The 15,423-nt window shown below is 40.6% G+C and overlaps 1 protein-coding gene across 1 annotated transcript in view; it reads left to right on the forward strand.

Annotated features, from left to right (window-relative positions):
* LOC149305693 (thyroglobulin-like) overlaps window positions 1-15,423 on the forward strand; it is a 90,382-nt gene that overhangs the window by 38,637 nt on the left and 36,322 nt on the right. Inside the window, exons 29-35 of the mRNA XM_089477295.1 lie at window positions 193-258; window positions 10,908-11,042; window positions 11,813-12,001; window positions 12,255-12,453; window positions 12,947-13,040; window positions 13,802-13,961; window positions 14,287-14,480. Coding sequence (XP_089333421.1) covers window positions 193-258; window positions 10,908-11,042; window positions 11,813-12,001; window positions 12,255-12,453; window positions 12,947-13,040; window positions 13,802-13,961; window positions 14,287-14,480 — 1,037 coding nt within the window. The remainder of the gene's footprint in view (window positions 1-192; window positions 259-10,907; window positions 11,043-11,812; window positions 12,002-12,254; window positions 12,454-12,946; window positions 13,041-13,801; window positions 13,962-14,286; window positions 14,481-15,423) is intronic.

Raw genomic sequence — 15,423 nt, forward strand, 5'->3', positions numbered from 1 at the left:
GCAGATGCTTTTTGTGTTAAATGTAATAATTTAGTACCACGCTGGTTCTTTTTTTTTCCTAATGATTATTTTATCCACATGCTCAGAACCTTATCTATAAATCTTGACCCTTTTGTCATTCTTTTACGCATCTCTCCAAAAATAATCCCACTGCAATAAACGTATTTTTCTTTTATTTTTTTTACCTTTTAGAGGATCGTCAATCCTTTACTTCTGCTCTCTGTCCAGCTACAGATGTTTCTATCAAGGAGAAAGAAGGTAAATATTATGATAATAGGGTTTTTACAGAGACAGGGTACTGGGCTAGTTAGAAGCTGTTACGATAACATGGGGTTCTAGAAAGGGCAGGTTTTTAACCCAGGTGCCTTTTAGCCAAAAAAAGGCTACTTATATCTATTGTTCTCCATATCCTTAAGAAACTTAAAATAATGGTAGGACATGTACCACGTGCCACACCAGAGAGGCAGCGGGAGATTAGGGAGCTAAACAAGTGGCTCAGAAGCTGGTGTAAGAAGGAGGGGTTTGGGTTCAACTGGGCCGACTTCTCTGTCGGATACAGGCTCTACGGTAGGGACGGGCTGCACCTCAATGGGGAGGGTGCAGCTGTGCTCGGGGAGAAGATGGCCAGAAGGGTGGAGGAGTGTTTAAACTAGGTAAAGGGGGGGAGGGAAACTACAATATAGAAGGGGAAGATGGTGTAGATAGAAAGCTGGGGCTTATAAATGTACCTGGGGGTGGAGCCGAGGGAGGGGTTAGAATAGTCAATAAGGATAGGCTTCATAGGGAAAAAAACCATACACCTCTAAATTGTATGCTTACTAATGCCAGAAGTCTGACCAATAAAACTGACGAACTGGAGTTAATAATGTCTGAAGAAAACTATGACATAGTGGGTATAACAGAGACATGGTTGGATGATAGCTATGACTGGGCGGTTAACATACAGGGTTATAGTCTATTCAGGAAGGATCGAAAAAAATGAAAAGGGGGAGGAGTTTGCCTTTATGTAAAGTCCAGCCTAAAGGCCACACTGCGGGAGAATATATGTGAGGGAAATGATAATGTGGAGTCATTATGGGTAGAAATATATGGAAAGAAAAATAATAAAATACTGATCGGGGTTTGCTATAAGCCACCAAATATAATGGAAGCAGCAGAAGATCAATTATTAAAGCAAATAAACAAGGCAGCAAATCACAATGAGGTGGTTATTATGGGGGACTTTAACTATCCCGACATAAACTGGGAAACAGAGACCTGTGAATCTCATAAAGGAAACCGGTTTCTGACTATAAGTAAGGATAATTATCTGTCCCAAATGGGACAGGACCCGACCAGAGGGGGCGCCCTACTGGACTTAATATTGACCAACAGACCTGACAGAGTAACTAATGTGCAGGTCAGGGGGCATCTAGGAAATAGTGATCACAATATGATACATTATAACTTGTCCTTCAATATGGGAACTCTTAGAGGAGCCACAAGAACCATGAACTTTAGGAAGGCAAAGTTTGATCAACTAAGAGAAGCCCTTAACACTGTAAATTGGGAAAATGTCCTCAAAAACAAGAGTACAGACACTCAATGGGAGATTTTTAAGGATATCTTAAATTCTCAATGTGAAAGGTACATACCGTATGGGAATAAAAGAGTCAGGAACAAGAGAAAACCAATGTGGATAAATAAAAATGTAAAGGGGGTAATAAATGGCAAAAAAAGTTATCGGGAAAAAAATAAAATATGTAAAAATCAGATAAAAGCAGCAAAAGTGGAGACAGAAAGACTCATTGCCAAAGAGAGTAAGACAAACCCCAAAATGTTCTTTAACTATATAAATAGTAAAAAGGTTAAAAATGAAAGCGTTGGCCCCTTGAAAAGTAATGAGGGAGAAGTTATAGACGGGGATCAGGAAAAAGCTAATCTATTAAATATATTCTTCTCTGCTGTATTCACAGAGGAAAATGAAATGCCAGGTAATATACAGCAGGATGAGATAACTGCCCCAGTACATGTCGCCTGTCTAACCCAGGAAGAAGTGCAGTGCCGCCTAAAAAAAATCAAAATAGACAAATCACCAGGTCCAGATGGCATTCACCCCCGCGTTCTAAGGGAGTTAAGTAATGTAATAGACAGACCCCTATTTCTAATATTCAAGGACTCTATAGTGACAGGGTCTGTTCCCCAGGACTGGCGCATAGCAAATGTTGTGCCAATATTCAAAAAGGGGACAAAATTGACCCGGGGAATTATAGGCCTGTTAGTTTAACTTCTGTTGTGTGTAAACTGTTTGAGGGTTTCCTAAGAGATGCTATTTTGGAGTATCTCAATGAAAATAAGTGTATGACTCCATATCAGCATGGGTTTACAAGGGATCGGTCCTGTCAAACTAACCTGATCAGCTTTTATGAGGAGGTGAGCTCAAGACTGGATCGGGGTGAATCGCTGGATGTCGTATATCTTGATTTTTCCAAAGCATTTGATACGGTGCCACATAAAAGGCTGGTACATAAAATGAGAATGCTTGGGCTGGGGGAGAATGTGTGTATGTGGGTAAGTAACTGGCTCAGTGATAGGAAACAGAGGGTGGTTATTAATGGTACATACTCTGAGTGGGTTACTGTTGCTAGTGGGGTACCACAGGGGTCAGTTTTGGGTCCTATTCTTTTTAATATATTTATTAATGACCTTGTAGAGGGATTGCATAGTAAAGTATCAATCTTTGCAGACGATACTAAGCTCTGTAATGTGGTTAACACAATAGAGGACAGTGCACGATTACAAATGGATCTGCATAGGTTGGAGGCTTGGGCTGGGATGTGGCAGATGAGGTTCAACACAGATAAATGTAAGGTTATGCACATGGGGAAGAAAAATCCAGGCTGGGAATATGTATTAAATGGGAAAACACTGGGGACGACTGACATGGAAAAGGACTTAGGAGTTTTAGTTAACAGTAAATTTACCTGTAGCAACCAGTGTCAGGCAGCTGCTGCTAAGGCAAATCAAATCATGGGGTGCATCAAAAGGGGCATAGATGCCCACGACAAGGAAATAATTCTACCACTGTACAAGTCACTAGTCAGACCACACATGGAATACTGTGTACAGTACTGGGCACCAGTGTACAAGAAAGATATAGTGGAGCTGGAGAGGGTTCAAAGACGGGCAACCAGAGTAATAAGGGGAATGGGAGGACTACAGTACCCAGAAAGATTATCAGAATTAGGGTTATTTAGTTTGGAAAAAAGACGGCTTAGGGGGGATTTAATAACTATGTATAAATATATAAGGGGACAGTACAGAGATCACTCCCAGGACCTATTTATACCCAGGACTGTATCTATAACAAGGGGACATCCTCTACGGTTGGAGGAAAGAAGGTTTCTACACCAGCACAGACGGGGGTTCTTTACAGTAAGAGCGGTGAGATTATGGAACTCTCTGCCAGAGGAAGTGGTTATGGCAAACTCAATAAAAGAGTTCAAAAGGAGCCTGGACGTGTTTCTTGAAAGCAATAATATTACAAGTTATGGATATTAGATTAATAGGGACAGAACGTTGATCCAGGGATTTATTCTGATTGCCATATTTGGAGTCGGGAAGGAATTTTCCCCCTGGTATGGGGCAATTGGCATCTGCTTCATAAGGGTTTTTTTGCCTTCCTCTGGATCAACACAGTAGGGACACAATATGTATATAGGTTGAACTTGATGGACTTTGGTCTTTTTTCAACCTTATGAACTATGTTACTATGTTATGAACTATGTTACTATGTGGACTAGAGGAGCATGCTAAAATGTACCCACTTTTCCTTGAGTTGGCGTTCCATAGGCAGTGAACCCTGAAGGAACATAGGCTTCGTTGAGCAAAATCTTTGGTACCAAAGGAAACAGATGTGTGTTGGTCACATTATTTGTTTAACTTTGATATATGGTCATGCTTTATGGATGTCTACTCTTGGCATAAGAAGACAGGCCTTCTCTTCCGTGGTTCTGAGAAGATACGGAAAAAAAATGCTTTGTATAAATGGTAATATGTAGGTCTGTGATTGGCTGAAGCAGCTACATGGTTTTCAGCGGAAATTAGTCTGGGCTGATATTCAGTATCATGGTGAGATTTAAAAACCGTCTGATGCATGGAGCGCCAACCTCCTAGAGCAGGTCAGCATCCTAGTAGGAATGGTTTTATTAAGCATCTTGGTCTAGGCCTCGTCTCACCTCCTCTGCCAGCTCATCTGTGGTGGTAAAAAAATGGAAGGAGTGAAGATATATGCTGTTACAGACAAATACATGTAAAAAAACCATTAAAAATACATTAAATTAAGAATACCCCTGAAAACTATATTTCCTGGGATTCTTGCCTAAAAGATCATATAGAGTGGGACAAAACAAAAGAGGAGAAAAGAAAGATGAAAAAGAAAGAGAGAGCAAGTGAAAGAAACAAAGAAAGAGTGTGACAAAACAAAAGGGTAGAAAGGAAAGATGAAACAGAAAGAGAGAGCGAGTAAAAGAAACAAAGAAAGAAAGAGAGGGACAACACAAAAAGGGAGAAAAGAAAAGATGAAAAAGAAAGCTACAGAGAGAAAGAGGGTAGCGAGACTGTTGGTCGAATTAATGGTCGAATTCTCTTCAGAAAGAGTTTTCCTTTATTTAGATCATGCGCATAATCGAGACAAGGCACATAACACACAAAAGTCGAAGCATTGTCTGATTATATGTTTAGATTACATGGTTTATATACCGTGTTTCCCCGAAAGTAAGACAGCGTCTTACTTTCTTTTTATCCCTAAAAGCCCCACTATGTCTTACTTTCGGGGTATGTCTTATATTGGGAAAAAATTTTCGAATTTAATGCTTTCCTACCTTTCCTTTCTTCTTTCAGCTTCTTTTCCTCCTCTTCGCCAGTTCTTGTCTCCTTCCGGGTCAGAGGGCACGGACAGCGGTGGGCGCGGCTTCAGTGTTGTGCGCCGGGATCTGACAAGAAACCCCGGCGCACAACAGCTGTTGCCGCGCAGATCACAAGGGAGCGGTATCGGAGGTCATTAACAGACCTCCGGCTCCCTTGAGTGATTTTAAGCCGGGTTGAACCCGGCTTAAAATCACTCAAGGGAGCCGGAGGTCTGTTAAAGACCTCCGATACCGCTCCCTTGCGAGCCTGCTCCTCCAGCGGCGGACATTACTGTCCGTCTCTGGAGGGGTGCCGGGTGCCGCAGGTTGGCACCCCCTGGAGTGTGGCGCCCTGTGCGGTCGCACACCCCAAAGGTCGGCCCTGCTCTAAGGGGCCGGCCTTAGGGGTCTGCGGCCGCACAGGGTTTAAATAAAAACATCGGGGTTTTTTTTCAACTTTATTTAACATCCTCCATGTTAAATAAAGTTAAAAAAACTTTATTTAACATCCTCCATGTTAAATAAAGTTTTTTTTAACTTTATTTAACATGGAGGATGTTAAATAAAGTTAAAAAAAAAACCCCGATGTTTTAATTTAAATCCTGTGCGGCCGCAGACACGTAAGGCCGGCCTTGGTGGGGACTTCCCGGCCCCTTAGAGTGGCGGACCCGGTCGCAGGTGCGGCGGGCCTAAGGGGCAGGCGCCCCTTATGCCCTGCGTTAATGCGGCCGTAGGCCGTAGGCAAATCCCCCGTGTTTCCCCGAAAGTAAGACATATGTCTTACTTTCGGGGTACGGCTTATATTAGCTGACCCCTCTGAAACTCCCGATACGTCTTACTATCGGGGGTGTCTTACTATCGGGGAAACACGGTAGCATCTTATCTACTTGTAATAGCATGCATCATTATGATTGGTTACTTTTCAAGCAGGTTACACCTATTTAGGGCTGCAACAACTAATCGATAAAATCGATAATAATCGATAATGAAATTCGTTGCCAACGAATTTCATTATCGATTAGTTGAATCGATTATTATCGATTATAAAATGAGGGTTTTTTCAGAGCAAACGCTCTGAAAAATCCCCCTCATTATATAAACCGTTTCAGTGACTCACAGCAGCAGCTCCTACTTACCAGCCCCTCCCTGTAATCACTGTGACAACTGGCCCCGCCCCCTTCCTTCTCCCAGAAGGCCAGAACCACATGGCTGTGACACTCATCTAACTGTAAGTATAAAATTAATATTTGGGCTGCTGAAAGTAAGGGAGGTGGGGGTTAATTTAGGGGCAGTTATGGTTAATGGGGTGTTTAGGGTTAATTTAGGGGCAGTTATGGTTAATGGGGTGTTTAGGGGCAGCTATGGTTAATGGGGTGTTTAGGGGCAGCTATGGTTAATGGGGTGTTTAGGGTTAATTTAGGAGCAGCTGTGGTTAATGGGGTGTTTGGGGTTAATTTGAGGCAGTTGTGGTTAATGGTGTGTTTAGGGTTAATTTAGGGGCTGTTGTGGTTGACAGGGTCTTTAGGGTTAATTTAGGGGATGCTGTGGTTAATGGGGTGTTTAGGGTTAATTTAGGGGCAGTTATGGTTAATGGGGTGTTTAGGGTTAATTTAGGGTAGTTGTTTTGATGGGGTATTTAGAGTTAATTTAGGGGTAGTTATGGTTAATGGGGTGTTTAGGGTTAATTTAATGATGAGGACTGAGGGTTAATTTGATTAATTTAATAAAGTTAACTTAAGGTGCAGTTAGAGATAAAGGGGGGCAAACTAAGGGGAATCTAAATCCTGGGGGCAGTGAAGATTAACCCAGTACTTATTTATTAAAGTATGGTCTGTGACTCTATGAGGGGACTATGAGGTATCTGGGGGGTATAAGGCATATTGGGGTATAAGGCATATCAGGGGAGGACGGAGTGACATATCTGGGGGTATAAGGCATATACGGTGTATATAAGGCATATGTGGGGAGGGCAGCGTGGCATGTCTGGGGAGGACGGAGTGGTGTATCAGGGTGTATAAGGCATATCTGGGGCCACAGTGGCATATCTGGGGGTAGAGTGGAGTGGCATATGTGGGGAGGGCAGCGTGGCATGTCTGGGAGGTAGTGTGGCATGTCTGGGGAGGATGGAGTGGTGTATCAGGGGGTATAAGGCGTATCAGGCACAGTGGCATATGTGGGGGTGGAGTGGTATATGTGGGAGGCAGTGTGGAGTGGCATATGTGGGGGTGGAGTGGCATATGTGGGAGGCAGCGTGGAGTGGTATATGTGGGAGGCAGCGTGGAGTGGTATATGTGGGAGGCAGCGTGGAGTGGTATATGTGGGAGGCAGCGAGGAGTGGTATATGTGGGAGGCAGCGTGGAGTGGCATATGTGGGGGTGGAGTGGCATATGTGGGAGGCAGCGTGGAGTGGTATATGTGGGAGGCAGCGTGGAGTGGTATATGTGGGAGGCAGCGTGGAGTGGTATATGTGGGAGGCAGCGTGGAGTGGTATATGTGGGAGGCAGCGTGGAGTGGCATATGTGGGAGGCAGCGTGGAGTGGTATATGTGGGAGGCAGCTTGGCAAGCCTGGGCTCAAATGTGCATCAATTGGGGGGGCTGGTTGGGAAATAAAGACAAGAAATGTATTTTATCAGTTTTTTTTTATTCTACTGTTTGTATTTAACATTTGTTTATTAAATTATTTTAAATAAATGAAAAATTTACATTCATTTTTTTTATCCGATTAATCGATTAATCGACAAAATAATCGGCCAACTAATCGATTATGAAAATAATCGTTAGTTGCAGCCCTACACCTATTAAGCTGCATAATTAAAAATGGCCCAGACTTGACCTTTTATTCTATATATATATATAGAATATCATAGAGGAAGCGTGCTGGCGGGGACTGGTGCATATATCATGGACATGACATTTTCTACTTCCTTATATGTAAGCAAATAATATTTTCGATAACATAAGTATTTTTCCAACAGAGACATAGAAAGAGAGGGGTAAGGAAGAGAGAGAAGAAAGGATAGTGAGAAGAAAACACATAGGGAGAGATAAAAAAGCTTTCTGTTATTTTTAAGTGTTCAAAATTTGACTTTTAGAATGTTAATTGTGGACTTTAAGTTCTAAAGACCCCTTTACCCTTTCAAGTTAAAAGGCACACGATTCATAAATAGCTAGACATGCTGTATGCGACGGCGACGGCACCTCTGAAAGAAAAAAGAAAAATAATCATCCAAACAAATGCCTCAATAGAGACGTCTTTCTAGAAGGCAGCTTTTGCACTTTTCATCTTAAAAGGCAATAATTTCACAACAAACAACTTTTTCTTATTTTTTTAAAAAAAATGTCTGTGTAAAATATTTACGTGGATTACGTTAAAAATAATCTCCACAGGGCTCCTGGGTCTTTTTTGAAGGTAGGAGACAGGGGGAATATTTTAGTTTTTATCATTTTTTTTAAATAAAATTCTTCAGAATTTCTTTCAAGGGGACAGTTGATTTTTCTTTTTCAACTGTTTTTTAAAGAGAAATGAAAGAGAAAGACGGCAGCCAATCACATTAGAAGACGTGTTTCTAACATACATGTGACTGGCTGGTTTTTCAGTACGAGCCATACCAATTCTGCTGGGAGTCTGTTCCCCTTATCTACCACCCTCTCAGTAAAGTAAGACTTACTTACATTCCAGCCTCCAACCCTCTTGTACTTTTATAAAGTAAGATATTTTAGATGTTGATTTACGAGGCTGTAAAATTGACTTCAACACAACACAAAGTCGCACAAAAAGTCAAAAACCAATACGGGAAACCATTAAACAGACCTTTTCATTAGAATCTGTCGGAAAACATCTGTTTAGTCCATGGATTTTCGACTGCGGTAATAATTATTACTTTTTCATATTTCGAGATGTTTAGTGAGCCAAAAAGCTGGGTTTGAGACGCGGGGGAGATATTGGAGGCTCCGCCAGAGGTTTCTGATCCTGAAATTCTAGGCACGATCTGTGGTTAAAGGGATGGTTTAACGTCCCTGACACCTTCTTAAAGAAGAACGCATATAAAAGTATTATTCTAATTAAAAAAAACCCCACAAAATAAAGCACGTATCTGAGCTAGAAGCTACAGCTCTTGTACTGCAGCTGCCTCATGAATTGTCTGTATTGTTAAAAGTTAAAAACAATATAGTCAAATATTACGGTATATATTTATATATATTATATTATATTATTCGGTTAAATAGTAAGATCCTGGTTTTACAAGAAATTCGACGCATTTTGATCGAGACAAAGAAAAATATATATAAAAAAACTTAAACAACCCCCAGTCCCCGACGATGATAAAATCTAAATATGTATGGACTATATATATATTAGGCATAGAAGCGTCAGATCTTCCCGGCATCTATAATTTTAGAGCAGACATTCTCCCAAACTCATCATTGTGTAATTACACAGCAAAAATTATATGTCTAGGAATGTTACACAAAAGTGTAGGTGGTGTGTCGCACACACAGCTGTGAGACCTGCAAGATGCATTTATCAAAACCTGGGTCCCCCCCATCTATGTACTTGTTTTGAGGATATTTGATGAGCCTTTGGGACTATTTTACACTTAAGGTCAATGGCAGTTGGTGGCAAAACATGTGTAACAATCAGTCTTTGGTCTTGTCTTAGATTCGGGAGCCATATTTCTATCCTGTGCATGCTTATATTCCCTCACTGTATTATTGTCCACCACTTCTGCTGGGAGGCAGTTCCATCTACCACACCCTCAGTAAAGTAAAACTGAGAGGCTTATTACTTATAAGCCTCTGAACCTCTAGTTTTAGATTATGGCCTCTTGTTCTAATATTTTTTCTCATTTGAAATAAACGTCCTCCTGTACTTTGTTACATATTGAGATCCCTTAAACCAATCAGTTTCCACCAAAAGAGCGAAGTAGCCTAACGCGGAATAATGGAAATCCTGGAAATAAAGGGGAACATTTCCATGTTATATAAGAGGGGTGCATTCCTTAACTATAATGAACCGTAAATTTAAGTATTAAAAATTAACTTAAAAAATCCAGACCTTCTAAGGCTTAAATTTATTACTAGAAGCAGATCTGTCACCTAACCACAGCGTCACATTTTTGGTAGATTCCAGCTTGATCTATTTTGTTTTATTCCTCCCCACACTGGTTTATCCTGGTAGTTTCATAAGGAGTAATGAGAATAATAATAATAAAAAAACGTCCCTGATGTCCCTGTTTTCTATGGACTGCATTTTTTATGCCAATAAACACCACACCAGTCAATTTGTTTGATTTAATGCAACTCTCAAAACTAAAATGTGTGATAATGAATTCAATATTCTTTTTCATTCGCCCAAATACCGTGTATAATTTGAGCTTCTTTACCTGGAACTAGAGCTGGGACATATGTTATTTAGCCATAAGAAGCCTTTTTTCAGCGTCAATGGCAACAACCTATCAATGCCTGCTTTTGTGTCACATGACAAAAAAAAATAATTCAACTAGGAATAATGTTTTTAATATTCCATTTATTTACAATTGTATAATTAATCAGAATTGACCAATAGCACTTTATAAAATTGATTGTATTATCATTATAATATACATTAGTTTAATCTCTTTTTTATACTAAACAGATATTAATATACATTTATTAGTAATTATTATTAATAATTAAAATTTATAATATATATATATATATATTTTTGGATGGATTTCATCCCATCCACTGAATACTTTTTTCCTAATTCCACCTATTTGCATGTTGGCAGTTTTTATTCCACTGATAACGAATTTTTGGTGGTAGGAGAGGAATTAATCTTTAAAATCTTTAAGACACTGACTAGATAAATGCCTTTAAACTTAACGTCTCCAAAACGATTCATTTTTATGAAAAGAACAAAGTTCAAGCTATAGGTCATTGTCATAAATGGATTCAGTTATGCTAAATCATGGCAAATCTGGCAACGCCAGTTACTCTTGGTAAATCTAACATCATGTTTTATTTCCCTCGTTTCCCAGGGTTACTGGATGATTGGCAGCTCTTAGATGCGTCCTCTGTGAGCATCGATTCATCGCTGACAGACTATGATTCGGTCCAGATCAGCAGAGACTCTCCTAAAACCATAGAAATAGCTCAAAATTACTGTATATCAGGTATTGTTTAAGCTAATTCTGAATTTTAACAGTTTAACAGTCAATATGCTGTATATACTGTGTAATGTACTATCTATCCATCTATCTATCTATCTATCTATCTATCTATCTATATATATATATATACAGTATATATATTATATATACATATATGATATATATGTATATGTTTCGGTGATTTTTGCGTATAATTATTATACGTATTAATTATAATTATTAATAATATTAGACTTAACAAGTCTTGCTCTCCCTACCTCAACTTGATGCATCACCAAGGCTGACCTCAACACAAAGGCCATCGGTCCCCCTACACGTAAATGTCATCTAAAGAAGTAACTGAAAAAGGCTTTATCGGAGGACATTCGCATAAAATGGCGGGGGCTTGGTCTGCCTCCCATGGCACCAGCCAGATGTGGGAAAATGAGCAACATGTCTGGTCCTTTAGGGTTTATTCACTATAAAAGCGAGAGCTTCTAGGAGAGTTTGCAGGATAGTTGGTATTTCAACTCCCTTCACTATCTGGTATAAAGGGCCAACGCTGGCAAGTATCTCCGTCAAGGGCTGAGCCCTGGAAGATGTTGGAGATGTGTCACCTGTTTGACTATGCATTATACGGGGCCAGGCAAGCTCTTCCTGCAGCAGAAGCTCACTGGAGTTGGACATCATTGAGCTGAACCATTCTCTTGTCAACTCTGTCTTTAATGAATAGACCCCTTTGTGTTGTTGTAGATCACTCCAAACTAACGTTACCCTCGTCTTTGTCTCCCCAGTCTGTTCCCGCGCTCAGTCTTGTGTTACCGCTACAGTTGAAGTTCTACAGACCAAAGTCCGTTGTCTTTTCTATCCCGAGACCCAGAGCTGCTACCATAATCTAAACAAGCATCAATGCAGCGTTTTAGTAAAGGAACCGGCTACTTACATCTTTCGGAAGAAAGGTAATGGCTGGAAGGCCTCGGTTTGTTAAACAGAAAATGCCAGAGACAGAAAAGGCTGACCTAAGAGATTATGAGAATCGTCCCATTTCCCCAATTAAAGTGTAAAGTAGGATTGTTATTCCATTTAAGGTTATCTCTGGAGTTGAATCCAGTCCAATGGCTTTATCAATATTTGATGTTTATATAGAATAGAATGGAATGCCTTCTATCATCTATCTATCTATCTATCTAAACTAAGAACTTAAATTTCTACTCGGTGTCCATCTTGGTATTTCAGTTTCTACACGTTCATCAGTGACCATTTCATCCGGTGGTTCTCTGTTTGGCAAATCACAAGCCATTCAGATCGGATCAGATCTAAAAAATGTAAATCAGTTCCTTGGCATCCCTTACGCTGCTCCTCCGGTTGGTGATAACAGGTTCCGTCCCCCACAGCCGTATAACTGGACAGGCACATGGAATGCCACCACAACAAGGTAACCTACATGTTGTGTCTGTAACTGGTGGTAACCATTCTGAAATGGAACATTGGTCATCCAGATACTGGTGTCCATTGTCCTTGTCACCCTCTTCTGTCGTTGGTCATCCAGATACTGGTGTCCATTGTCCTTGTCACCCTCTTCTGTCGTTGGTCATCCAGATACTGGTGTCCATTGTCCTTGTCTCCCGAGTCTGTTGTTGGTCATCCAGATACTGGTGTTCATTGGCTTTTCACTTGGCCCTTACTGACAATGACCTGTCTTGCCTAACATTCACTTTGAGGCCACAATACAAATGAAACTAAAGATTCTAGGAAATGCACACGGAGTGAGGAGGAAGAGCCGCGGTCCCTTGGTGTTACTTTTCTTCATTTTAAGTCGTCTGGGTTTTCCATTCATATTTTCTAGTTATTGATTTAAAAGATATAAAATTGTTACTCATTACTTTATAAAATTTTGGTTAACTTCACATTTGTTTGGTATTTCTTAGGTCTAGCTGCTTACAGCCAGGGGATGGAAAGGCCCAGTACGGCTCAGTTAGTGAAGACTGCCTTTATCTCAACGTATTTGTTCCTTACAATACTGTAAGTAATTTGTTTCCAAAACTATGTGTGTGTCATGGGAGCAACCATCTTAACTTCCTGATCACAAGATCTGCATTATGTCACTGCCCATTAAGTAATTCACATCTAATTGCAGCAGACGTGTTTATTCCAGGGGAGTAACTATAGTATTTGGCACCCCGGGGAGGATCCTATAGTTGGCTCCCCCGCTCCCCAAACGTTAAAATGTAGAAACACCCACACTCTTACTTACTCTCTCTCTCACACTATCTTAATATCTCCCTACCTTCTTCGCTGACCGCTTCTGTGTCCATGTCTCTTACTGCAGCTCCATTTCTTCTCTTGCCTCTTCTTCTGTCTTCTTTCTTCTGTCTTTTTCCTTCATCCTCTTCTCCCCAGTATCAGCTGCGTTGATCAGGCCTCGCAGAGAGCTTTCTCCAAATCGCAGCACCTCAAGGCTGTCCATGTGGCATGCGCTTTGGATCTGTTCTTTTGCTAAAGTACTCTGATAGGCTTGGTCAACAGGCGGATACTGGAGAGGAGCGGCTGAAAAAAGAAGACAGAGGAAGAAGATGCAAGAAAAGAAGCAGAGCTATGGAGCTATGCAAGCCTAATGCTCAATTAAATCTGTGATAATCCAATAATAATTGAAATAAACTTTATACAGGACCAGCTTAGACCCCCAGATCATTAAACCAAACTATATTTTTTAATTTTGTTTTGGGATCTTTTTATTTTTTTTAATTTTGTGATTTAATTTAATTTTGTATTTTTATTTGTAGGGAACAGGCAAAGCTACCCTCCTTTATTTTCACAACAGCCCAAGTGACTACAGCGAAAACGGGCAAACCTTTGTTGACGGATCTTACATGGCGGCCGTGGGTGACATTATTGTTGTGACTGCGAGTTACAGAGTTGGCGTTTTTGGTTTTTTAAGCACTGGTAAGTTCCATCTTAGTCATCTGCTTTTGCTTGTTGGCTGATAAAATGGACCCACAGTTTATTAATCTGTTAGAAAATAATTATGCTCCAAAGTCTATATAACAAAAATCAATTCTCCTTGAAATATTTTTTATATTTTTTTGCGTAATTTTATTTTTGTAATTTTATATGTTACTTGTAAAAAAATATTTATATAATAGAATACAATTCATTGCTAAATGGAAATAAAATCTGTCCACTGAAAAAAAATATATAAATTAAAGTATTTATTAATAGATCCTTGTAAACTTTTTCAGACTTCAATCCCATTTTGTTATATTTCTAGGTAACACTACGCCGAGTGGAAACTGGGGTCTTTTTGATCAAGCCGCTGCCTTGAAATGGGTTCACGAAAACATTGGTCATTTTGGAGGAGACGCTGGGGTGGTTTCCATAGCTGCTGATCGAGCTGGGGCTGATATTGCCAGCATCCACTTATTATTGGCCGACACCACAGCTTTCAAAAGAGCCCTGCTTATGGTGAGTAAGAACCTTTCCTGTATTCATCTACATCGTCCTGCTAGAAGAAATACCAAATCGGTTTCTAGGCCTAGGGGAGCAGATCTGAAGCCACTGAGGCTCATTAGCAAAGACAGATCATCCTAATGAGTGATCTGACTCCCCGGGGAACATGCAGGTGGGTGGTCACGCTGACATTGGCGAGTGGTCCCACTGCGTTTTTGGACAGGAAGTGCGTGGGGAGTGGAGCGTGTACCTTCTCCATGTTGACCTGGAGAATCGGCGCTTTATCCTGGAGAGTTCCCAGGTATGCCAATATGGCGCAGCTCAACTAGCCAGCTGGGGAGATCAGCCATCCCCTCTCTTATGAGAGGGCAGAATGTGATGTGACGTCCCTGCACTAAGCAACAGAAGGTGCAAGAAAGAGACACAATGGGTATGGAAAGTCCTGAGGTCTCGGTGGTGCTGACCTACTTTAGGCCTAGGGCAATGACGTGTCATACATGTCAACATGGTTACGGTTTTAATTCCGACAGATGGAGAAATGCGCAGTAAAATGATTAAAGTCTTGATAACGTATAACAGTGATGCTGAGATTACCGTTTTACACCAAAACCTGCTGAGGTTAAGCAGTTCATAAAGCCCTTCGTTAACGTACAGACAGAAGGCGATGAAGAACTTTCGGTTTCGGGTCTAACTGTGTTGGCTGGAACTAAAGCATTTATAAGAAAAACCACAACTACACAATAGGTGACGTGGTACTCACCAAGCACGCAAAAAAGTTTATTTTTACATTATCTCAAGTTGTTCTGTGAAGCGGCCATTACGGTAGAAGATTTTGTTTGTCCATTTTATATGATTATATTCTAGCAGGTTAAATCTCTTTGAGACCCCGTAAATTCCATATTCCCCACCATAGCTACGCGGAGACAGATACATTCAATGCGGAAGAGCAGAGACACTA

This window comes from Sceloporus occidentalis, unplaced genomic scaffold, assembly GCF_023333645.1.
Source record: "Sceloporus occidentalis isolate IW3139 unplaced genomic scaffold, rSceOcc1.0.p SCAF_11, whole genome shotgun sequence".
Taxonomy (NCBI): Eukaryota; Metazoa; Chordata; class Lepidosauria; order Squamata; family Phrynosomatidae; genus Sceloporus; species Sceloporus occidentalis.